At 42.1% G+C, this 25,944-nt stretch overlaps 1 protein-coding gene across 4 annotated transcripts in view; it reads left to right on the top strand.

The window, feature by feature from the left end:
- The window catches only part of mcm9 (minichromosome maintenance 9 homologous recombination repair factor), a 92,178-nt gene extending 86,772 nt beyond the window's left edge, over positions 1-5,406 (top strand). For all 4 annotated transcript variants that reach the window (XM_060916423.1, XM_060916419.1, XM_060916420.1 and 1 more), the window contains one exon: positions 1,783-5,406. In XM_060916423.1, the coding sequence (XP_060772406.1) occupies positions 1,783-3,058 (1,276 nt within the window). In that variant the 3' untranslated portion in view covers positions 3,059-5,406. The remainder of the gene's footprint in view (positions 1-1,782) is intronic.
- Positions 5,407-25,944: the final 20,538 nt, after the last annotated feature.

The following is a 25,944-nucleotide window of genomic DNA, read 5'->3' as shown; positions in this document are numbered from 1 at the left end:
CAACCTTTAATTGAAATACATTTTATTCAGAGAAAAACGCACGTGCTACTATTATTGGCGTCCCTGCATTTAATACTTTGTATACCCTCGCACTGCCAGTAAAACAGCACTGAGGCTGAGTCTCTCCTATAACGTTTTATAAGGTTGGAGATGCAGAGCAGGAGATCTGAGACCAGATCATCCAGGGTCCTCGACCCTCTCTTGTGCTCTCTCCTCTTCAGCGCACCCCACAGGTTTTCAATGGGGTTCAACCATTTTTGTGTTGATTTGGACATATGCTTCGGATTATTGTCCTGCTGGAAGATCCAGTGACGACCCAGTTTTAGTTCCCTGGCAGAGGCAGCCAGATTTAGATTTGAAATGTCCTGGTATTTCATGGAGTCCACGATGCCATGCACCCTAACAAGGTTTCCAGGGTCTTTGGAGGGAAAAACAGCCTCAAAACATCACAGAACTTCCACCGTATTTTACAGCTGGGATGTTTTCATTATAGCCATCCTTCTTTTTACACCAAACCCACCGCGAGTGTTTATTGCCAAAAAGCTCCATTTTTGTTCCATCAGACCAGAGAACGCGCTTCCAGTCAAAGTTGTAGTAGCGTTTCACAAACTCCAGGTGCTTACGTTTTTTGTGGTTAACTGACAGAAAAGCTTTTTTGTTTTTTCCCCCTCATACAACCTTCCAAATAATCTGTTGACATGGAGGTGGAGTCTAATGGTGGTTTTGGAGACTTGTAAACCCCAAGAATTTACTTTTTCTTGTAATTCACCAACAATGATCTTTTTTTTTTGCCTCTCTTACCCTCCTCACTGTACAGTGGGGGCAAAATAAACTTGAGTCCTCTTCCAGACAAGTTTATAACAGTTCCAGTTGGCGTCCACTTTATCACCACCCTAACAGGACATACTATAGGAAATGGACATTTTCAGGTGAGTAGCCTTTTTTTTTTTTTAAATAATACCCATTCCCCTGACTTATGAAGATCAGCACACTACTACTACTTCTCCGTCATTTGGTTTGCGTGTTCTCTTCTCTTCCCCATGTCGATGTTGAGGGAATTTAGCCTCTGTGTCACCTCATATTTGTTCCCCAGAAAGTCATGGATTACAGCTTGAACGTTCCTACACACTCCAGTCAACTCAAAAATACTGTACAATTTAAATAGCAAACATGATTCAGTTACACTGTGTTCACTATCATTTCCAGGGGTGTCAATAATACTGGAACATGTGTTTTTGTTGAAAATAATTTTCTTACTGAGGGATTTTTTTTTTCCCCTTTGAACAAATTTATTTCAATTAAAAGTTGGATTTGTCTCATTTTCTTCCCACTGTGAGATGAAGCGACGACTTTACCAAAAGGTGGATTTTGTGACCTGATGCAAAGTGTTTTCTGTTTGCATCCACTGTTATATCCGTGAAGTCGATCGTTTCTCATCCGGAAGTGTTTTTTTTTTTTTTTTTCCTCCCCCAGCAAATTAGCAATGATTACATTTATTGTTACCATAGAAATGCTAATGTATTAGAATGAGTGCATTTAATATAAATGTGTGATTTGTGTTACTGTTATCACTACTGTCAAAGCTGCTGGTATGGAAAAGAACTCAACACCTTCTGACCAAAGAGAATTGAAATTTCAGGAGCGCTCTTAGCTCCGTGGCGGCGCGTATAACACGACATTTTCATGAACGCATTTGACTGCTAAATATTTTAAGTGATTAAAGGTGGGACAGAATGTTTAAAGGAGTTTTAAAATTCAATTTCTGTTCCTAATTTTCTTCAGAAAGCAGAACAGCTCTCGTGAGTCGTCTGGAGGTCAGCAGCCGAGTGACGTACGCAGAGAGAGTATGAGCAGTGAAGAGACGTCTGCCTCTGACCCAGGCCTCGACTGGTTTCACAGCTTAACCAGGCCAGCTGAAAGGAATTCTCTCTTCCCAACATCTCCCATTCGTTCCTTTACACCGGATCGTGCAGCTAATGCACCGTGCCCTAGTGTGTTGCCTAGCAACAGTGGCTCGGCGCATGGCGAGGGCTCTGCGTGGGAGAAGCAGGCCGATGAAGACAGCAGTTCAGTGGTGCAGAAGATCTCCAAAAAGCTGAGGACCAAACGATTGAAAGGGATGAACAGGGAGAACGAGACAAAGAACATTGTGGATGAGCGATTAAATACAGAGCAGCCGTTCTCTCCGTATGAGCGCCCATGCCACAGCACGCCAGTGGTGGACAGGAAAAGACCTTCTAAAAGAAAAGCTACATCTTTGAGTCCACCTGCGACGGAACAGTCCGAGTGTGAAAATCTACAGGTCGACCTGTCGAGCTTCACCTTCAAACCCAGAGAGAGAATGACGCGCACAGATCTGGCTTCTAAAATGGATGCTAAAATTGGCACAAAACAAATTAGACAAATAAGACGAAAAGAGAAAGAGAAGAAGCAAAAAAATCAGTGCGCCGAGCAACCAGCAGAGGGCGGCAGTGCGTCTAGGAAGCCCGGAGAGGCTGAAGTCGGAGAGATTCCCTCTGAAAAGTCACGAGAGAGAAACCGAACAGCCGACGACGCAGAGCACAAACGTCAGCAACTCGCTCCAAACGAGCCCGAGTCCTCCGTTCAGCCACGCCCACCAAAAACTAAAGTCGCTTCGTCTACCTTGGCCAAGCTTTCCGCGTTCTCTTTTGTTCCCTCTCCTGAGGAAAAGTCCAGCCAGAATCTTACCACAGCTCCAACACAGGAGAACACCACACCCGTTTCCAGGGACGGCGTCATGGAAAAAGATGCCAACGCAGCAGAAAGTACGCACACAAGCACTACTGCGACTGTGGAACAGAAAAGCTCCACGAATTCAGCCACAGAGCCTCGCCAGAACACGAGCAGGCCACACGCAAGGACTGAGACGTGTGAAGAACAATCTGTGAACTCCAGGAAGAGGAAGTGCTTTGAGTTGAGCTCAGCACGTCCCGGAGGTCTTTTCTCTGGTCTTTCCTTCTTCAGCTCCTCGATAGCAGATGATGAAGCTTTCGATGTGAACTGGGAGGAGGAGTCAAAAAAGAAAGTGAATCTATAGTTTCATATATATATATATATATACAAGAGACCTGTGTGTTTAAAGTTGCATTAAAGGAATACTCCGGAAGCGCTCCATCTGTATCCATTACATCTGTGTAATCAACATGAGCGACACGCTTTCCTGTTATGAGAAAAGAACAAAAGCTGCGGTTTATCCATGTCTAGGGCCAGGTGATAAATGTTTAAAAACGTGATCTGCTGTATATAATGCCAAATCAAGAGTGACAGCTGTGGCGCTGTAGTCTAGAAGGTATTAGGATGAAACGGACACTCTTAGCAGAGTGATTTATCCAGATTAAAGCATTTTACTTTAAATGTTCTCGAAGTTTTACGGTATCCGATCCATACTTTTTTTTTTTCCCCTCCCTCTTGCAGAAATCATAAATATGTGCCACACGCACAATACAACATGTTTACTGCCCTTAGCCTCCAATTACAAGGGTTTTTTCTTCTTTCTTCTTTACATAATACAGGAAATGGTGTAAATTCTTGTCCCTGGTAATCTCTCTCTCTCTCACACACACACACGCTACAGATACTGTGGATAGACGTGAGGTTAAAAACGTTGGAGTTTTCCTTTAATGTAAAAAAAAAAAATGGTCTCTTAACCTTGTTTTATGATGTGTAATCTATTTTCTTGGATTATGTGAAATGAAAAGCTGTTCAGGGAAAAAAAAATCCAGTCGTCTCCTCCTGCTGCAAAGTTATAAATGAACAGTAAGAAAAAAAAATGCACTTTACTCATTTTTGCTCTTTAATCAGCAGGTATAAAGTTCCTTCTTGCTCCCCTGTGTTTAGTGATGTACTAGCCATGCTTTCCTATCACACTTCCCTTATTGCTGCATTTTTCATGCCCACTTCCGTCAGCAGTGCAGGATAACTGCTGACAGAACGGCGACTGCTTGCTACGTTGTGTTGCGTTTATCACGGTGTTAGCCTTCTACAGCTTCAGTGCTGGATGTGCATCTGCTTATATAGTGACGTACAGTACGGTGCAAAAGTCTTAGGCACGTGTGTGCCAAAAATGGCTTCAAAAATAATGAAATGAAATGTTTTAACATTAAAAAAAATACAACCCCGATTCCAAAAAAGTTGGGACAAAGTACAAATTGTAAATAAAAACGGAATGCAATAATTTACAAATCTCAAAAACTGATATTGTATTCACAATAGAACAGACAACATATCAAATGTCGAAAGTGAGACATTTTGAAATTTCATGCCAAATATTGGCTCATTTGAAATTTCATGACAGCAACACATCTCAAAAAAGTTGGGACAGGGGCAATAAGAGGCTGGAAAAGTTAAAGGTTCAAAAAAGGAACAGCTGGAGGACCAAATTGCAACTCATTAGGTCAATTGGCAATAGGTCATTAACATGACTGGGTATAAAAAGAGCATCTTGGAGTGGCAGCGGCTCTCAGAAGTAAAGATGGGAAGAGGATCACCAATCCCCCTAATTCTGCGCCGACAAATAGTGGAGCAATATCAGAAAGGAGTTCGACAGTGTAAAATTGCAAAGAGTTTGAACATATCATCATCTACAGTGCATAATATCATCAAAAGATTCAGAGAATCTGGAAGAATCTCTGTGCGTAAGGGTCAAGGCTGGAAAACCATACTGGGTGCCCGTGATCTTCGGGCCCTTAGACGGCACTGCATCACATACAGGCATGCTTCTGTATTGGAAATCACAAAATGGGCTCAGGAATATTTCCAGAGAACATTATCTGTGAACACAATTCACCGTGCCATCCGCTGTTGCCAGCTAAAACTCTATAGTTCAAAGAAGAAGCCATATCTAAACACGATCCAGAAGCGCAGACGTCTTCTCTGGGCCAAGGCTCATTTAAAATGGACTGTGGCAAAGTGGAAAACTGTTCTGTGGTCAGACGAATCAAAATTTGAAGTTCTTTATGGAAATCAGGGACGCCGTGTCATTCGGACTAAAGAGGAGAAGGACGACCCGAGTTGTTAACAGCGCTCAGTTCAGAAGCCTGCATCTCTGATGGTATGGGGTTGCATTAGTGTGTGTGGCATGGGCAGCTTACACATCTGGAAAGACACCATCAATGCTGAAAGGTATATCCAGGTTCTAGAGCAACATATGTTCCCATCCAGACGGCGTCTCTTTCAGGGAAGACCTTGCATTTTCCAACATGACAATGCCAAACCACATATTGCATCAATTACAGCATCATGGCTGCGTAGAAGAAGGGTCCGGGTACTGAACTGGCCAGCCTGCAGTCCAGATCTTTCACCCATAGAAAACATTTGGCGCATCATAAAATGGAAGATACGACAAAAAAGACCTAAGACAGTTGAGCAACTAGAATCCTACATTAGACAAGAATGGGTTAACATTCCTATCCCTAAACTTGAGCAACTTGTCTCCTCAGTCCCCAGACGTTTACAGACTGTTGTAAAGAGAAAAGGGGATGTCTCACAGTGGTAAACATGGCCTTGTCCCAACTTTTTTGAGATGTGTTGTTGTCATGAAATTTAAAATCACCTAATTTTTCTCTTTAAACGATACATTTTCTCAGTTTAAACATTTGATATGTCATCTATGTTCTATTCTGAATAAAATATGGAATTTTGAAACTTCCGCATCATTGCATTCCGTTTTTATTTACAATTTGTACTTTGTCCCAACTTTTTTGGAATCGGGGTTGTACGATAAAGCCATAATAAATCAATATAGCAAAGTCAATATTTGGTGCGAGACGAAATTCCGTTTGCGTATAGATAGAGGATAGTCTCAGGTACAGTGAGTGCAGTTTGATAAGGAAATGAGCTGTAGGTTTTACTGAGCATCTTCCAGAACCAGCCACAGTTCTTCTGGACACTTTGACTGTCACACTCGCTTCTTAATTTTGCACCAAAACCCAGTAGCCTTCATTATGTTTTCTTTTTTAATCTGAAAAGTCGTCTCTTATGGAATATGCTGCTCAGATACAAATTTTTTTTTTCTGTAACGTTTAATTTTGTGCTGGAAAACGAACATTTGGAACTCTAAAATGTTTTTGTACTGACTTGATAATGTAGAAGTCATAAAATAGAAATCTATGACAAAGTTTCTATGAAAAAAAAAACCCACGGTGCCTCAGACTTTTGCACAGGACTGTAGATTCTTCCTTTATTTAAACCTTTTATTTAGCGGCTTGAAGGATGAAGGACTGTTGAGAAACGTCCAAGGAGATCGTAATGACAACTTGAGATGGACTGAGGTCATTGAAAGAGCAAATGGTCGAATAAGATGGAAGGGTGAATATGAGAGCCGAGCTCATTTGTTCGTGCTCAACTTTCTGACAAAATAATATAAGTAAGTGGTTTACGGATATAACCTCAAACAGCAGAAAAACTCAGCAAATATGCGCAGTGGTCTGGGAAAACCCACTGGATCTCGGCAAATCTGCCAAAAAATGATAGTCTTTCTGGGGGGAAAAAAAAGGTTGTCTAACATACTTCAGCTCACTTTTAAGCAATTTTGAAATGTATTTACTTTACTTTCTTTCAGACTAGCTTCCTTCAAATGTTGTGTACGGAGCCAGTTTAGCTAAAAATGCCGAAAACAATAATAGAGCAGTGGCTACGATTATCGACACTTTAACGATCTTTTGAAAAGACTTTCAATACGTAAATTGTGCATGAATAGTTACTCAAACTTCCACTGGGAAAAAAATTAGTTGATTCCCGATTACTTAGCGCATCGCATCACGTGACACCATTCCACAATTATCGACACCCAGATGATTATTCCTAAAAATAATAATAATAATTGGTATGTGGTATTAAGTAAACACAACATAGTTTTTATTTAAAATTTGTTTTACGTAGACTTGTATTTAATACAAAATATTTTTTCAATGTCGGTGTTTACGTAAATGAAGTAATTCTAATGTTTGTAAACAAATGAACGGATAATGTTTAACCCATGTCAGAAAATCTTTTTGTTCCACTTTCTACCCGCTTTCTCAGTATTTTCATAGAGCACATTTTGTTAATCATTCGGTGTTTGTATTAATTTCTAGTTTTGTTATTTACCAATAAAGGTCAACAGGCAATTGACATTGTAACCACATGAACATCCAGCTCAAAGGTCGCATGTCATTCCTCGAACCAAAATATAAAATGTCTCCTGATATTGTAATATGTGGTAGATACAGTGGTGCTTGAAAGTTTGTGAGCCCTTTAGAATTTTCTATATTTCTGCATAAAACATCAGATTTTCACACAAGTCCTAAAAGTAGATAAAGAGAACCCAGTTAAACAAATGAGGCAAAAATATTATACTTGGTCATTTATTTATTGAGGAAAATGATCCAATATTACATATCTGTGAGTGGCAAAAGTATGTGAACCTTTGCTTTCAGTATCTGGTGTGACCCCCTTGTGCAGCAATAACTGCAACTAAACGTTTGCGGTAACTGTTGATCAGTCCTGCACACCGGCTTGGAGGAATTTTAGCCCATTCCTCCGTACAGAACAGCTTCAACTCTGGGATGTTGGTGGGTTTCCTCACATGAACTGCTCACTTCAGGACCTTCCACAACATTTCGATTGGATTAAGGTCAGGACTTTGACTTGGCCATTCCAAAACATTAACTTTATTGTTCTTTAACCATTCTTTGGTAGAACGACTTGTGTGCTTAGGGTCGTTGTCTTGCTGCATGACCCACCTTCTCTTGAGATTCAGTTCATGGACAGATGTCCTGACATTTTTCTTTAGAATTCGCTGGTATAATTCAGAATTCATTGTTCCATCAATGATGGCAAGCCGTCCTGGCCCAGATGCAGCAAAACAGGCCCAAACCATGATACTACCACCACCATGTTTCACAGATGGGATAAGGTTCTTATGCTGGAATGCAGTGTTTTCCTTTCTCCAAACATAACGCTTCTCATTTAAACCAAAAAGTTCTATTTTGGTCTCATCCGTCCACAAAACATTTTTCCAATAGCCTTCTGGCTTGTCCACGTGATCTTTAGCAAAGTGCAGACGAGCAGCAATGTTCTTTTTGGAGAGCAGTGGCTTTCTCCTTGCAACCCTGCCATGCACACCATTGTTGTTCAGTGTTCTCCTGATGGTGGACTCATGAACATCATTAACATTAGCCAATGTGAGAGAGGCCTTCAGTTGCTTAGAAGTTACCCTGGGGTCCTTTTGACCTCACCGACTATTACACTCCTTGCTCTTGGAGTGATCTTTGTTGGTCGCCCACTCCTGGGGAGGGTAACAATGGTCTTGAATTTCCTTCATTTGTACACAATCTGTCTGACTGTGGATTGGTGGAGTCCAAACTCTTTAGAGATGGTTTTGTAACCTTTTCCAGCCTGATGAGCATCAACAACGCTTTTTCTGAGGTGTTCAGAAATCTCCTTTGTTCGTGCCATGATACACTTCCACAAACATGTGTTGTGAAGATCAGACTCTGATAGATCCCTGTTCTTTAAATAAAACAGAGTGCCCACTCACACCTGATTGTCATCCCATTGATTGAAAACACCTGACTTTAATTTCACCTTCAAATTAACTGCTAATCCTAGAGGTTCACATACTTTTGCCACTCACAGATATGTAATATTGGATCATTTTCCTCAATAAATAAATGACCAAGTATAATATTTTTGTCTCATTTGTTTAACTGGGTTCTCTTTATCTACTTTTAGGACTTGTGTGAAAATCTGATGATGTTTTCGGTCATATTTATGCAGAAATATAGAAAATTCTAAAGGGTTCACAAACTTTCAAGCACCTCTGTATTTACAACAAACTGCAAAAAAAAAAATTTCTGAATGGAATTTTTTGTATGCTAGGAATTCAATTCTGGTCTAATTCTATTGACTGCAATCGGATTCCAAATACTCTATAAACATTCCATTCTGTTATGAATCAGAAAAAAAAAAGATTATTTTTTTTCACAGCACTTTTTTTTTTTTTTTTTAAAGCACTTAATCTACTTCAACAATGTTACACAAAGATCGATCCATAACAGTTGTAAATGTCACTTAATTCCACAGGGTGTTGATAATGGTGGACACCGGTGAAAGTGGTCACTATTATCGACACTTCACGTGAGTTCTCAAATGCGTTTAGATACAAAATGGTGACTGTCAAATGAAAGAGTAAGAAACAAAGTAGGTTTCGACAAATATTGGTGAATTTGATTTGTAAGAACATCCCCATGATCTTTCCACCATGCTTACCTGCGATGATAACGTCCGGGTTTTTCTCAACTTGCTGATCGTGCTTAAGGCCACACCAATTTAATTAGTTGGTTCTTGGATTTTTTTCAGGAAAAATATGAAGCGAGCGGGCGAAATAAAAATAAAATTTAAAAAATGCTCTGATGGTAAAATTAGCGGTGGAAATAGACCAAACAATACAGGCAAACCAGTAAACAGAATTTCGACACACCTGTCAAAGATTTTACGCTTCTGTTCGCTGAATATCCTAACAATCACAAACACAGGCTTTGTAGGATTCCCCTCCACAGGCATGTTTCTTCCACAAGTCTTTATCGAAAGTGAAAGGGGCGATTTGATTGGTTTTCGACGTCACGTGACCTCACGTCATGTGACCTTTTCTGTTGGCAGGAGTTTGATTTTTTTTTTCATTTTGCATTTTCTTCAAGCAGCAATTCCGAGAACCAACTAATTGAATTGGTGTGGCCTAAAGAAATTCTATCTCCGGTAACGAGCTGTGTTATCAGACAACAAGCTCAAAGGGCGAGGCAGGTCTTGCGGTTGATTGATTAACCAATAATAACTGTTGTAACTGAAACTCACCTTTGTAAAATTTGTTTTTTATTGGTAAATCTGTAAAGGTGTCTAATTGTATCCGCCGGTCTACTTTATTACATTTATATGAGTATTGAGGTTTTTCACCTGACGTCACAGGGTCACGTGACGCCCCGGTGTCCGCCATTTTGAAGGTCAAGCTAGCTAATGTCAACATCATAGTAGCTAGTATGTTACTGTAGCAATGTTTACGTTCAGTCATTTGGATGACTGTTAAAACCTTTCAGTCTCAAGTTTTTCCTATACTGTATTTACTAGTTTACTGAGCTAGCGCGCCGGAGCGCGCTAGCTCCCAGCTTGCCCGAGCGCGCTAGCTCCCAGCTTGCCCGAGCGCGCTAGCTCAGTAAACTAGTAAATCCAGTAAAGGAAAAACTTGAGACTGAAAGGTTTTAACAGTCATCCAAATGACTGAACGTAAACATTGCTACAGTAACATACTAGCTACTATGTTGTTGACATTAGCTAGTGCTAACAGCTAGCTGCTAGTACACTGCTACAACTACACCGACCCTAATAATACAGTTCTTGGTCATTGCCTGGTAACGGCAAATTTATAACGGGCCATGTCTCAACAGACTAAGAAGTTATTTCAATGACATTTAATAACATTTTGTTTATCCTGAGGACCGAAAGTAAATGAAAATGTGAACAAACCTTAGCTGTAATAAGATGGCGACCGCCGGCTCCAGGGACGACCCGCTGATGTAGGCATGTTACCCAGCCTGACACAAAATATTTGTAGGCATCCAAACTCTTATACGCTTTCAGATCAATACCTGTGTATGGCGATGGGTTTTTAACGACATAGGTATACAGATCACGTGGGCCGAAGTCAGGTAAAGACGAGGGCTTCGTGTACTTCCGTACGTCAGTGAACAATCCTGGTGGAAGCAGGTAAACGTCGTTCTCTAAGCCTGCTAACCTCAATTTTTGCAAATACCTCTCCCTCTGCTCGCCCTGTAAATGCCCTACGTCGCTGGATAGTGAACGTGTTTTCTGCATCTCGCTCCTTTTTCTTTTACGATTTTCGTTTGTCGCCTTCCTCACATTCAAACTGATTCGAGCCGTGACGTCCAAAATGGCGGCCTCACATGACTTGGTCACGTGGGTGAAAAACCTCAATAGCGCTTTACAATGCAAAAAAATGCAAACAATTATACTTGAAGTCTAAAATCATGACAGTAAAAAATGCATTCAATTAAAAATCATTAATTTTCAATAAACCAGTCAAAATCTAAGAAGCGTAAAATCTTTAACTTATTAATCTTATTTGAAGTAAAATCTTACTAGCTGACTAATTTCATTACACAGCAAGTGTCATGTTTTGATCAAGTTATTAGATATTTTCTGGAAGTGTCATCGCGAAACGGACACGAATCAGTTTGGATACCGGCTGTCACAATGTCTGCGATGCTCCTGTGCCATCAATTCGTCGTCATTTAAACAAAGAAGAGCACCGACATGCTTTATACAGACAACAGTGGTCAAAGATTTAAATGGCCAAATAAAAGCGCACAAGTGTGTGAAGGAGTCCAACATGATTTCTGCACCGATGCTGGTGTGATACTAGTGAAGACACCATGATGAGGTTCGGTAGTGACTTTTTTTTTTTTTTTAACCTCAGGTTATGAAACAGACTGATGTGAATGAGAAACATATTTCGGTCCATGAAAAATTACTTTTCAGAATTTTATACACTACCCAGTCCAGAAAAAAAAAAAAGTATCCCACACAAATGTTTAACGTACTACCTTTAGCTTTGGTTATGGCTCGCGTTCACCATGGCATTATTTCAGTAACTTTATACAACGTCACAACATTTATTTCCATCCAGAGTTGGATTAATTTTTCACCGAGGTCTTGTCTTGACTATCAGAGAGTCTAACAACTTTGTAAAGTCTTCTCCAGCATCCCAAAGACTTTCAATGGAGTTAAGGACAGGACTCCGTGGTGGTTAGTTCCACTCTTTCACAATCCGAGCCCTAATTTTATCCCCGTGTGATCGGAGAAGAAAAAAAAACCCATTGATGTGATGGTCATTCAGTACATTTTCAGGTCATCAGCTGACTTCATTTTATTGCCCCATAACGTTGCTGAGTCTCGACCTGACCAACTGAAGCAACCCCAGATCATAACGCTGCCTCCAGAGACATGTACAGTGGCCACTATGCATGATGGGTGCGTCGCTTCATGAGCTTCCCTTCTTACCCTGACACACCCATCACTCAGGAATAGGGTCAGTCTGGACTCATCAGACCACATGACCTTTTCCCATTGCGCCAGAGTCCAGTCTTTATGCTCCTGATTCGTTTCTTATGGACCCACATCTGTTTAGTCCCAATCCTGTGAGTTCTCATCACATTGGGAGTGTGGAAATGCTCTTAGGGTGTATTCAGACCAGGATAGTTCGATAGTTCGCTTGCTTTGGTCCGAACCAAATGTTTTTTTTATTTTTTCATTTTGGTGCGGTTCGCTTTCACACTGTACATTTTAGTAAGCGGACCAAAATCTGTCAACAAAGCCACGCGCCCTGAGGTCGTTCAGCTATTGGTCAGAGACGACACGCGCACAAAGCGCTGTTCTGGGGAGCGCGTGAACCCCTTCTTCATTTTCTCACTGAATACAGCAAACACGTCGGCATTTTTGTGTGTTCTCTCCAAAAGCTCAGATATGTGGACATCTGCCCATATATCCACAAGGGTACGCGTTTCTTCCTCGGCCCACGTTTGCCCCCTACTCATTTTTTGTACTCTGTAGTCTAGCCTACCACTGGTCTGAATGACTGAACGACTGTTGTAAGGTTCCCTTGACAACCGAAACAGTGTTTGCACTTTGCGGTGGAGTGTCAAGACTCTGTTTCCCATAATGCTCGACAAACGACGGAAGCTCCCGAGGTACAAAAAAGCAAAACTGTCGGATTAGGTCCGGTCTGCTTTCACACCTCCAAAAGGTCCGCACCAGGGTTCCTTTGGTCCGGACCGAGTCCGACCTTGCAGCTCGGTCTCGGTCCGCTTGTTTGGTCCGGACCAGAGTTCGGTGGTTTGTATTCAGACCAACCCAAAAGGTCCGGACCAAGGGAAATTTGGTTCGTTTGGTCCGGACCAAACAACGTAGGTGTGAATACGCCCTTACTTTCACTATTAAACATAGCTGTGAGTTCTGCTCTCGATGTTTTACAATTCAACTTCAAGTGTTTCAGAGATCTCTGATCATGGTCAGTCAGAATTTTTTTTTTTTCCCGACTACATTTCTTCTGTGAAGTTGATGGTTCATCATTATCCTTCTAGGCTGTAATAATGCATTGGTCAGTTCTTATCCCAACTCCAGTAATTTCCGTAATCTCCTTAGTTGTTTTCTTTGCTTGATCCAAACCAATAATTTGATCTTCTGAAACACCGTAACATCTTTTCCATGAGCACAGGATATGACTTCCAACATGGATGTGTAAGAAATGAGAAGCTACTCACTGCATCAGTTAGGGTGAAAAAAAAAAGTGTCAGCTGAAACACATTAATCACTGCAGTAATTATCCAAAGGCTTCGCTTATTTGAATCCAAATGGTGAGGGGTGTTTTTGTGTCTGTGTGTGTTCACTTTTTAGTTTGATATACAATATCTTAGTGTAGATAATGATATTTTGTGATGGATGTGTAATTGTGTCCATTAGAAGACTTTTTTTTTCCTTTGCCCTTGAATTAGGAACGGAGAGAGAGAGAAGGCCAGTCCAATTGTCTCCATTACTGAATGAGGTCTCGTCTCCGGCTTGAGCCAGTCAGAGAATAGTCAATGTCAGACGGTGAGGTGTGTCGGATTCGGTGTTCCTCACAGGGCCGAGCTGTGCTCAGGAGAAAACGAGCGGTAACATGAGGAGTTAATGGATCCCAACTTCCTGCAGATGAAGCAGCATCATCATCAATAATGAAGTGTTATTGACCTGAACGTCTCTCTTGGTGTCAAGTTAGCACATCCCCTCCTCTAACCAACATTACATCATCCTCGAGGCAGCCAGAAGGATTTTTAGTGTTTTATTGTGTTATTTGCAGTCTGACTACTTTTTTTTTTCTTCTTCTTGGATTCTAGGTCAGAAATGTGCTTCTGGAAAAGCTCTGGGAGCAATCTCTTAGTTCCAGGAAAATAGTTTTTTGCAGCATGACCGGGGATAACGCATTGAAATGAATGAGGCTGGTTCTAGACCAGCATGTTTTACGAGCTGGAGTTTGTTTTATCGGTGCCTCAGGATTAGTGCAACAGCACAGTAATTTAAAAAAGGTAGTAAAGATTGCCTTTTTTTTTTTAATTAACGTTGTATTTGACTGTGACACAAATGAGATTCTCAGTCAAGGGCTTTACATCGGCATAGAACTGCAGCTCTAAATGTTAATCGATCGCACATCTGTGGCTGCTTTATCCTGCCTATTGAAACTAATCTAGCTTGCTAGCTCACAAGCAGAAACGTATCCTTGATCCGAATCGCTGCTTTAGCCATCTAGCTGACTGGGTAATAAAGTTATTTTAAATTAAGTGATCAGCAGTTATTTCTTTCGAAATTGCTGATCAGACGAGCTTTCTGCTAAAGTTCCTGTTGCTAAATCTGTGTCCAGTTTCAGCCCCAAGCTCAGAAAGATGATCGGAGTTAAGATGGAGGCAAGCGTAAGGACGAACAAGAAGGACACAAACAAGCAGTCTGTCAGGGACGTGTGGGTTTTTAAGGCCCGAGCACCAGCAGTACAACGCCCTATTATTTTCCCAAGGAACCTTTCTTCAAGACTTGGCCATTTTTGAGATGGGCGAAAACTCATGAAATTTGGTACACGCATCAGTCCTGGCCACCGCTACTCAGGGATAGAGGCTTGACCCCAGGTGTGTCCGGGGGACTCCATAGCACCCCCACATGTCATTGAGACTTTTGCGCTGTATATAGTTTCACCTATCCGTGTCAAATTTGGTAGGTGTGTGGGGTGCCCCAAGACGAACAAAATCGTAATGTATATTGTATTAACGATACTCAACAGGAAGCGAGTTATTTTTGGTTTTATGCGTTTTGACACGCATTACATTTTGACGTTCTCGTCCTAGGCAGTTTGTTGGATTCATGCCAGATTTGGTATACGTGATGTCAAGATGTTGCAGATTTTTGAATTGCGTTCCAGGCATTTTGCAGATGCTCTTACCCAGACTGACGTATGCAGAGCAGCCTGGGGAGCACTGAGGGTTAGGTGCCTTACTCAAGGGCACTTCAGCCATTCCTGCTGGTCCGGGGAATTGAACCGGCAACCTTTTAGTCCCAAAGCTGCTTCTCTAACCATTAGGCCGTGGCTTCAATTACATAGGGATTTGCGATATCTTACAAGATGCTGAAAAGGTGAAAAAATAAGTTTGTGTTAAGCCGTGCAAACAGGAAATGTGTCATAAATTCACCATGCGTTGCCGTTATGGCTCAAACTTCACAGGATATGACAGTTCTGATGATATCCACATGCCCAAAGTGACCCTCTGGTATAGTGCCACCATTTGGTAACATAAAGAGTGGCTTTTTCATCAATATCTGCTATACCGCTCCTAGACGGTTCATCAGATTCATTCCAGATTTGGATGACCACATATGATGGGTCGCAGAACCGGAGGTGCTTGGGCCCTTCATCGCTGCTTGCGGAAATGTGTATATTAGTGCTGTCAAAAATGTCGCGTTATTATCGCGTTAACTTGACTCAATTTTAACGGCGATAATTTTTTTATCGCGAGATTAACGCTCTGTGACATGATGTAGGTTTTTCATAAGCTTTTGAAACTGCCAGGAACTTGGAACAGAGACTTTGCTTAGAAAAACGATAGCAGCTAGACTGTAATGCCACGCCCCGCACAGCCAGAGTCCTCTGCCCTCCCCCCAAAGAACCAGCGCGGGCAGGGCGCGCTAGCCTCGCGCCTCGGGACGAAGAGCCACGGTGCTTGGCTTAGGTTTCGTTTTCCCATCGGCGGCTCCAGCCCGACTTTGCAGTGGCTGAGACAAGACGTGTTATGCTGTGCAATAAAAAAAAAAACATTGGTACAAAACAAGCCCATTCACTTTATTCTGATAAGAGAATTACAATGGTTTTTCATGTGACAAAAATGTGCGGTTAAATTGCGATTAATCGCGAGTTAACTATGACAGTCGCGACATTAATCGCGATTAAATATTTTAATCGCTTGACAGCACTAGTGTATATGGTAACTTTTTTTATTTATTATTTTCAGCATAATATGGAACAAGCAAACAATAACAGGCTGACAAAGAAAAACAATGTTGGGGGCACCTCAGTTTGTATTGTTGTGATGTATCATGACCAGTGTCCTTAATTGTCCGTTGTATCCCATGTTCAGGTAGCGTCCTCTACCCCTTTGATACAGGCAGTCTATTTCTCCCACTTTCTGGGAAAGATTGCTCCTCTGGACCTCAGACAGGATAGAATTCTTTAACGCTGTCCATCCACTGATTGAGGCTTGGGGACTCAGCTTTATACCAATTCTGTATTTATCTATTTATTTATTTTTTTTTACAGGCTATTAACAGTATTTTACTTAGATACCAGTCTTTTTTTTAATCACATCTTTTAAAACAAAAAAGTACAAGATCTTAACATTTACTCGGAATTTCATATCCCAAGATCTTTCTTAGAGTTAGACACACATTTCCCCAAAATGTTTGGATTTTTGGGCATGACCAGATGATATCGGTGTGATTGATTGGCATCCAAGTTTCCGTACCGCCTCCAACACTGTTCCTGTGACTGAGATAGTTTACTTTTAATATGTGGTGTAATGAAGAAACGGATCAAATTTTTCCAGCCAAATTCTTTCCACTTCTTTGAACTTGTGGAAGAATGCCGTGCACTCCGCATTGAACACCAGTCCTCCAGTGATATTTCTATATTTAGTTCTTTCTCCCATTTTGTTTGAAGGTATCCCGTGTTGTTCCCATTTGGTTTCTGAAGGCCCTGGTATAATTTGGAAATTATTTTCTCATTCTTCTTTATATAGGCTTCTGTTATCTCTATTGCTGCATTACCCTCTCCAGATATATAACAATTATTCCACGAAATCGTGTCGTACATGAGCTGATAGCCGACGAGGCACGTAGCACCAAGTCGGCTATAAGCCATGTACAATGAGATTTGCGTGGAATAACTTTTATTCTATCCACACTCACTGGATTTTGAGAAACAGCATTTTTATTGTTATTTTTTGCAAACTCGATAAACAAAAACTTTTTATACAAAACGTCCAAATCATTTCTGCTTAGAATGTAAACAAACCGGCGAAATGACAGTAGCAATTTGTGAAAAATGCTATAATAATTCTTGAAAAATAAAAACAGAGATGTTCTTACGATCAAATAATTTTATTCCATATTTTGTGTTTTGCATTTTTTGTTTTCGAGTCGAGTTTTTATTTTGTCCTCGGTTGGTTCAGCAACACGCTTCGCCATTTTGTTTTTCTCTACTCACCATATATGAGCTGATATCCTAGTAGTAGAGTAGCCAATCAGAGCTCGCGATTGCTCTTATCCAGTAAATGTGGCTAGAATAATGTTGGTCTTTTTCTTTTATCAGAGTAATCTCTTATTTGAAGGTATCTGAAGAAGTCTTTGTTTTCTAGTCCAAATTCCTTTTGCGATTCTCCAAAACATTTTAAGATCCCACCGTGAGTTAGTGTACATACTGCTGTAATAACCCTTGTCCCAACATCACAGATTCCTGGTTTGAATTTCAGATCCAAGGCAGGCCACATTAATAATTCGATGTCTCCTTCCATATTGTCAGGGACATGTTTTTATATTTAAAGCCTGAATGAATAGTGCTCTAATGCTCCAGGCAGAGCTTTCTGAATTGACAAAGAAGTCCCCTTGATGTCATAAATACCTTTTCATCAGCTGAAATAACAAACATGGCTACGTGTAATGATCACACATAACACACGGCGGCCAAGTAATAAATTAACTAGCATCACAATCAGGATTATTATGCCTAGCTTGCAAAGCGCTCCATGATGTGTGCCGTTAAATATCTCATCTCATTATCTCTAGCCGCTTTATCCTGTTCGACAGGGTCGCAGGCAAGCTGGAGCCTATCCCAGCTGACTACGGGTGAAAGGCGGGGTACACCCTGGACAAGTCGCCAGGTTATCACAGGGCGACACACAGACAACCATTCACACTCACATTCACACCTACGGTCAATTTAGAGTCACCAGTTAACCTAACCTGCATGTCTTTGGACTGTGGGGGAAACCGGAGCACCCGGAGGAAACCCACGCGGACACGGGGAGAACATGCAAACTCCACACAGAAAGGCCCTCGCCGGCCACGGGGCTCGAACCCGGACCTTCTTGCTGTGAGGCGACAGCGCTAACCACTACACCACCGTGCCGCCCGCCGTTAAATATAGCTAGCGTAAAACAATGTGGCTGTAGCTGGGGTTTCGAAACAAAAAAACTGAACAACTAGCAACGTTACTAGACACCATGACTGTCAAATGAAATAAAGATGTTAAACTCTTCCATTGATGCTACAGATGGCTAGCTCCAGAGCAAAACCTGGAGAGGTGATTGTAAGGAGAACATTAACATATTTTACGGAAGAAAAATAAAAGTTGTGTGTGTGTGATTTCAAATTCATGGACGCTAGCTTGAGCTGCTTTTTCTAGAAGCTCTATTTTGCCAGCAGATTGTTGTGGCAGGTTTAACAGTATCATGTGAGGTGTTGGATCATGTCAAACACACATGGCGAGTTTGCTTTCTATTTTGTTCCGCTCCTTTAGAGCGGTTCAGTTTCTTCTCAGAGTCTGGGGTTTTCTTCTGTCTACTGAAGTGAAAGCTTTGCCTTTAAGGTAAGTGGTTATTCTGCACTGAGTGGATAGTCAGTGTGATAGTGCGATTAATGCTAAGTAACATCATTATATTTGTGTTTTTGAGTTAAAAAAAAAAAAAAGTTGTACAAGTCAGAAACACGGCTTTAGTCAGCGGTAAACCTGATTTATGAGCTGGTTGGATGTTTGAAGAGCCCCAGGGGATTAAGTGTGTGTGCTGCTCTGACGGCTACAGCAGTGTTTCACGAACACAGTTATTAGCCTTGTTTTTTCAGCTTGATTTTCTGGCTCAGCTCACAGGGTTGCCAGATTGGATCAGCTGTTTTGAAAATCAGTTCTGATTTAAAACTAGTACAATCTGATAGAAACCAACTCTGATTGATTGATTTGATTTTACTTTACATGGCATTTATCAGATGCTCTTATCCAGAGCGATGTACAGCAAGTGCAAAAGTCAGGTACACGAAGTGCTGAAGTTCTAGACAAGAAAGTTCTTGTGCCAACTGAACAAGTGACAGAATAGCACCTAGTGTAATATATTCTGCTGAAGTGCCAATACTCAAACAGCCAAGGAAACAAACCAACCATATAAAGTACAACTAGGAGAACTCAAAACAGCTAAACCCAGGCTAGACCGTTCACAGCCTGGGTTGGTCGAGACCAAAGCACAGTTACACAGTGGACAGGGAAGAAGGGGAGAGGTGCAGCCTGAAGAGGTGAGTCTTCAGTCTGCGCTTGAAGGTGGTCAGGGAGTCAGGAGTTCTGACCTCAATGGGAAGGTCATTCCACCAATGGGAACCAGGAAAGACCGCAGTCTTGGGCGACCACTAGTAGTGGAGCGTAGGTATCTGGCTGGCGTATAAGGACGGCTCAGACTCTGGAGGTCTGCTGACCCTAACCCCTTGACTGCCTGGTAAAGCACGAATGTCTTAAATTTGATACGAACTGCGATAGGTCGGCAAGCAGAGGGATGACATGGAAGAATGGGGGAGGCTGTAGACCAGGCGAGCTGCAGGGGTCTGATGGGAGAAGCTGGAAGGCCAGCAAGGAGAGAGTTGCAGCAATCCAAGTGGGAGAGGATCAGTGCTTGGACCAGGAGCTGAGTAGAGTAGGTGGTCAGAAAAGGGCAGATCCTTCAGATGTTGTAGAGGAGTCACATCTGGGTCACTGCAGCGATGTTTGTTGAGGAGGAGAGTTTGTTGTCAAACATGACCTCTAGGTTCTTCACATTGGGTGATGGTGACTTAGGCTACATCCACACGACAACAGCAACGAGATTTTTTTTTTTAAATATCGCGTCCACATGGGCAACGGATCAGTAAAATTTCAGGTACATATGGCAACGCAATGCTTGCTGAAAATGATGTAATACACATGCCACACCACTACGTGCGCTGTAAGACGGTCCCATCGGAGACACCAGAAGAAGTAGGACGCATGCGCATAAACCCCTTCTTCTGTAGCATTAGCCACATAAAGTTTTGATTATTAATCAGTAGCGTAAAACGAAAGACGCGGAAAGAGGAATGAATGGGGGTAGATGGAAGCTGGTACCGCCAACATTCTGATATCCTCCAGAATTCTTTAATGGTCCGGAATAAATTGAATGCTACACGTTGATGGATTACTTTGTTGTTCTACGCCCTTTTTGAGGAATGTATTGTCGGACTTAAACCAACATCTGAAGAGGTGAGATCGCTCCTTTTGTTTTCCTGTTTTTGCTGGCGGGATTGTTTTTGTTTTTGGAAAGCGCACGGGTGGTGCGCGGTTTGGTACTGCTTCCGCAGTGTTTGGACTAAAGACTCTGCCCTAAGGGCTATTCTCTCTCTCTCTCTCTCTCTCTCTCTCTCTCACTTTGCACCATTACACAATAAATATTCACAGTGAAAATATTTTGTAAGCGCGTTTCATGAACCAAGTTATAGGATTTGTTGACAACTCGCATCGAGTTCGTTACACTTCTACCCAGCGTGAAGCACTCACAGTCATGTGGTTGTGACGTCATCGTAAACAAATCCGTTCTACTCATCCAGACGACTTCGCAATGGTGCCGTTGCCAGATTTTTCCACTCTGGAACCTGTTCTCAAAAGATTTCGTTTTGGGGCACCAAAATGCCGGTGCCGTGTGGACGCCAGGCCGAAACAATAAACAATTTTATCAGATTCACCTGAATCCGTTGCCGTGTGGACAGGGCCTTAGATATGTCCCCCAGGGAGGTGATGTCGTCCAGGGGTGGAGAGGATGGAGCTGGAATGTAGATTACATTTGTCCAAATCACTTTCCCTCCTCCATCATCCAGGGTGTACTCTTAACTCATGTCCAGTGATCCCACTGTGGCTCTGGATCTGTCGTGACCCTAAAGTGGTTGCCATAGATGGATGAATTATTGTTGTAAATTGTGAACGATGATAAGTTTTTCAAACTTGACTTTATAATCAGTCTTTTGGGGGGAAAAAAATAACTCCGCAACAAAGCAATCCTGCAATTTCAAGGTGGTTTTCCCCTCATACCACATTCATGTCATATCTCAAAAGACCTCAATAATCACTCCGAGTAAAAGACCTCGGAGTGATTATTGACCCCAGTCTTTCATTCGAAACTCACATTGATAACATCACCCGGATAGCTTTCTTTCATCTCAGAAATATTGCAAAGATAAGAAATTTAATGTCATTGCATGATGCAGAAAAACTTGTCCATGCTTTAGTTACCTCCAGGTTGGATTATTGTAATGCCTTACTGTCTGGATGTTCCAATAAGTGCATAAACAAGCTCCAGTTAGTTCAAAATGCAGCAGCAAGAGTCCTTACTAGAACTAGAAAGTATGACCACATCACGCCTGTCTTATCCACACTGCATTGGCTCCCAATCAAATTTCGTATTGATTATAAAATACTACTATTGACCTTTTAAAGCACTAAATGGTCTTGCACTACAGTACCTGAGTGAACTTCTGCTCCTCTATGACCCGCCACACCTACTTAGATCAAAAGGTGCAGGCTATCTGCTGGTACCTCGTATAGTGAAGGCTACATCAGGGGGCAGAGCCTTTTCTTACAAAGCCCCACAGTTATGGAACAGCCTTCCAAGTAATGTTCGGGAATCAGACACAGTCTCAGCATTTAAGTCTAGGCTGAAAACATATCTGTTTAGTCAAGCCTTTTGTTAATGGTGTTTATGAGGTAAAGGAGTAGATCTGGAGGGTCCTCAGACATAGAGTGTTTTGGTAAACTGGGATGTACGGATGCTGTCAGTCCCCACTCGCTTGCTCACTCGAGTTTGTTGACGGTGTAGTGGCTGGCTGCTTTATGTCCCGGGGCTCCCTCATGCCTGTGTTACCTTCTGGCTCTCTCCTTTTAGTTATGCTGTCATAGTTAGTTGCCGGAGTCCCTGCTTGTACTCGGTGCAATATGTATACTGTTCCTACTTATTCAGGTGACATTGGGCATACCTAACCACCTGTGTTTTCTTTCCCTCCCCCCCACCCCAAATCTGTCCCTCTGAGTTACATGGAGTCAACAGGAAATCTTTTGGTGGAGACGGTGGGGACCTCGACTGGCTATCGTAGCCTGCAGGGAATCGGCCGTCAGACATTCTGTCGCATGTCCCAGACCCGGTGAAATGTAACTGAATTGTCTTGGCCAGGCCTAAGGGTCCCATCTGCATCTCATCATTGCTGAGGAGTGTGCTCCCATCACCCAATCAAGCATCCAGCCAGAGCAGGTCATGATATATTTTTTACCATATTAACATGCCGTTGTGTGTTATGCCTGATGTAAAGACTCTCGTCTCTGCGAGCCTACCACACAGATTTAATACTTGTCATTTTTAGGGCATACCTAACAACGTGTTTTCTTTCTGTCTCTCCCCCCCCCCCCCCCCCCCCCCCCCCCCCAATCTGTCCCTCTGAGTTACATGTTGATCCTGGGATTGAGATGCTGGCCTCTTCTGCCCCTCGGACCTGCTTGATCCATCCTGGTGCCCTGTGTCTGGTCGGAGTTTTATTGCCCCACTCCTGTGAAGGACGGCCCCATGAGGACAGTTGAGGGTTATACCTGTTAAAACTGTTAATATTATAGTCAGGCTGTCTGTTGTTGCCCAAATGAGGAGGGGTTCCCTTTTGAGTCTGGTTCCTCTCGAGGTTTCTTCCTCATGTCGTCTGAGGGAGTTTTTCCTTGCCACCGTCGCCACAGGCTTGCTCATTGGGGATAGATTAGGGATAAAATTAGCTCATGTTTTAAGTCGTTCAAATTCTGTAAAGCTGCTTTGCGACAATGTTTATTGTTAAAAGCGCTGTACAAATAAACTTGATTTGATTTGATATCTAAATAACGCAAATTCCTGTCTTCCATCTGGGAAAACTGTTCATGTCAACTCTGAATAGGAACTTTGGGAGGTTTTGGATAGCAGTGGTTGCTCCTGCCAAACCAAAGAGTGATGGAATGACCATGTACAGGGTGTGTGTCCAGGGAAATAAAGTCTTACAAAAGCAATTTTAGGTTGTGTTTTAGAAATGATAAATTGAGTTCTTTTAATCATTAAAGAGTGAAAACTACAACGATGATCCTTTTTGACAAATTCAGGGTAATGGGACGTTTTCCCAGCTTTTCCAAAGACTTGAATGCAGCTAAGATTGACCCGATAACAGGACTGTTTTTGTGGTTCTGCATGCCTCAGTTCTGCCTTTATATAACCAGCTATTGAGGAACGTGTGCGTGTTTTGGCCCTCAGCTCTGTGCGCTTCACTCAGCATCACTGTCTGGGTGTTCCTGTTAGAGATAAACTGCTTCGTAAGAAACACCCACATATATACATGTGTCAGCCTGTTGTGCAGTTTGCAGCACGCTTCAAAGAACTCGGCCATAGTTCTTCATGCTGGGACAGGTTTGGTCCTCCTGGTTCAAGTGAAAGGAAATTGTTCATGCTGCAGCATACAGTTCCACACCGTACAATTTTGTGTGTGTGTGTTTCAACTTTGTGGCAACGGTTTGCAGAAGAACACATAGGGGTGTGAAAACTTTTGGCCATTATAGTGTATGTTTTTATGATTTGAATACCAAAACTTAAAAAAGGATTCCCTGTAGTCCCCATGTTGCAGTCACTCATTCATAAAAGAAGCAGGGCTTTCACCAATTCCAAGTCAAAACGATTTACCAGATCGATTTCTTTCTTTCGCAGTACAACCCCAGGATTACTATAGCATTAATACGTCCATGAATAGTTTATCAACCAAAAGAGAATAATTTTAGTTCCAGAGCCGCCATCGTCAAGTCGAAGACTAGAATAAAGCAAGATTGAGATTGAGTCAAGGTCAGGATAGAGTGAACTGGAAGGAAGGTGGGATCAAGATCAAGACCAAGCCTTTGCATCAACTAGTTGGCTTAATACAGTAGTTCCCAAGCACGACTACGTCATCACTTGTTTATTGGAATGCATTATGGGGGATAGCCAGGGTCGGTAGCTGTGCAATACAGCAGATGTTAGATTAATTTTACGTGAGAGGAGCAATTTCGCTGTGCTCTGTCGTGAAATTGGTGATTTAAGGAGGCGGATAACGTCGAGGGTTTACAGCAGGAAAATCTGAATCCAAATCAAGCTTGGTGAGAAGCTAAGAGTCTAGACCGAGTCTACCACACTGTACAACAACATCACATCTCAGAATGTCTTATCAAAATGTTTATAAATGAGTGATTAGTTAAATATAACTTGATATCAGGAAACATTGCAAAAAAAAAAATCTTTGGAAATCTGCTGTGTCATATTCGGTATAAATGCATTTACTTCAATAAATGCCGCTAGTGAGGTACACTGAGCATTAAACGTACCCGAAAGAGAACCCTTTGTGGTTTGGGAGCTTTATCAGTCCGACAGGCTCGTTCAGCTGCCGAGAGGCAAAGGCTGAAGAATGCTTCTGTGTTTTCCAGGCTTTGGAATATCGCTAGTTTCACACGATGAACAGTGTCGATTGTGATAATCTTCTATAACCAAGGGCCATTCTGCAGACCATGGAAATATTGCTGGGTCACAGTTTAAGTACGGCTTTTTCCCACCAGAGAAATGTAAGCTACAAACACTTGTCCGTTTCGATTCAGTTCGAAGGTTTTCATTGCGGATTAAACTTATCCATTTCTTTCTTCTCGCCTGGCAGCTGATAAAAGCTCAAATGAGGTGCCCTTTGTCGTGGAGACACAGTAAGGCACACGGCAGTTCACTTTCGGCATGGTTAAAACCGGTTGGACAGAACAATGCAGTGTTTAACAAAGGCGAAAGTAAACAATACGGCGGAGCTGACCCCGGGTATCGCCCGTAATGCATTGCGGTAAACAAGCGATGACGTAGTTATGGGTTAGGGTTATTTGTGCATTGCGCCAGTGATCAGGCTGTTTTCTTGAAGAGAATTACCGGTATGTCTCGGCACACTTTGTGCATTCAGAAAGAAACAACAGTGCAAACTTCTTATTAGATGAACTCTTGGTTAAATACCCAGCCACTGGAGTTGCACAAGACAGTGTGGACTTGGCGCCAGTCCCAAGCCCAAATAGATTGGGGAGAGTTGCATCAGGCAGGAAGGGCATCCAGTGTAAAACCTACGCCAAATCAAAATGTACAGAACAGATCCGCTGCGGCGACCCCAAACAGGAACGGCTGATTACATGTGACCGGTGTGGTTCTGCGTTGTGCTTTAGACAGTGATGCTGTGACACCGGGACCTCTTTGGCTATGATTTTCCGTTTATCGTGAGCCTGGCATAATGAACAAAAAAGACAAAGCGCCTCCATGTAAATAGTGCTGCCCGCTGCAGCTCCCGTACAAATATTAAAAATGTCAGCAAACTGGAAGTTAATTTTAAGCTAGCAATATTTAAAAATAATAGTTTTAAATACAACTCTGCAGACGTATGCATCACATTAGGGAGGGACAGACATAATGATAACATTGGGACCAAAATTATATAAAATAAACAAGGAGAAAGGTTTAAGATGGGCGATTATTGATTGTTAACTGACTGGGCAATGGCACTCACTTCTCCAACAGGAGAATTATACAAAGGAGATGAGGTGAGGACACAGAGGGCATTTATACGGGGGGGACACCACAGAAGAAGAAATTTAAAAAGGAGAGGCTTTGAACCACACACACAGAGTCTACACATGTGATCTGGAGGCATTTTCTTGCCAGGTAGTGACTGTAACTAATATTTTGTGTAATTATAAACGCAGACGTTGACCCGGTTACA

This window comes from Neoarius graeffei, chromosome 3, assembly GCF_027579695.1.
Source record: "Neoarius graeffei isolate fNeoGra1 chromosome 3, fNeoGra1.pri, whole genome shotgun sequence".
Taxonomy (NCBI): Eukaryota; Metazoa; Chordata; class Actinopteri; order Siluriformes; family Ariidae; genus Neoarius; species Neoarius graeffei.
The sequence above is the reverse complement of the archived record's forward strand: the minus strand, read 5'-3'. Positions and strand labels throughout refer to the sequence as shown.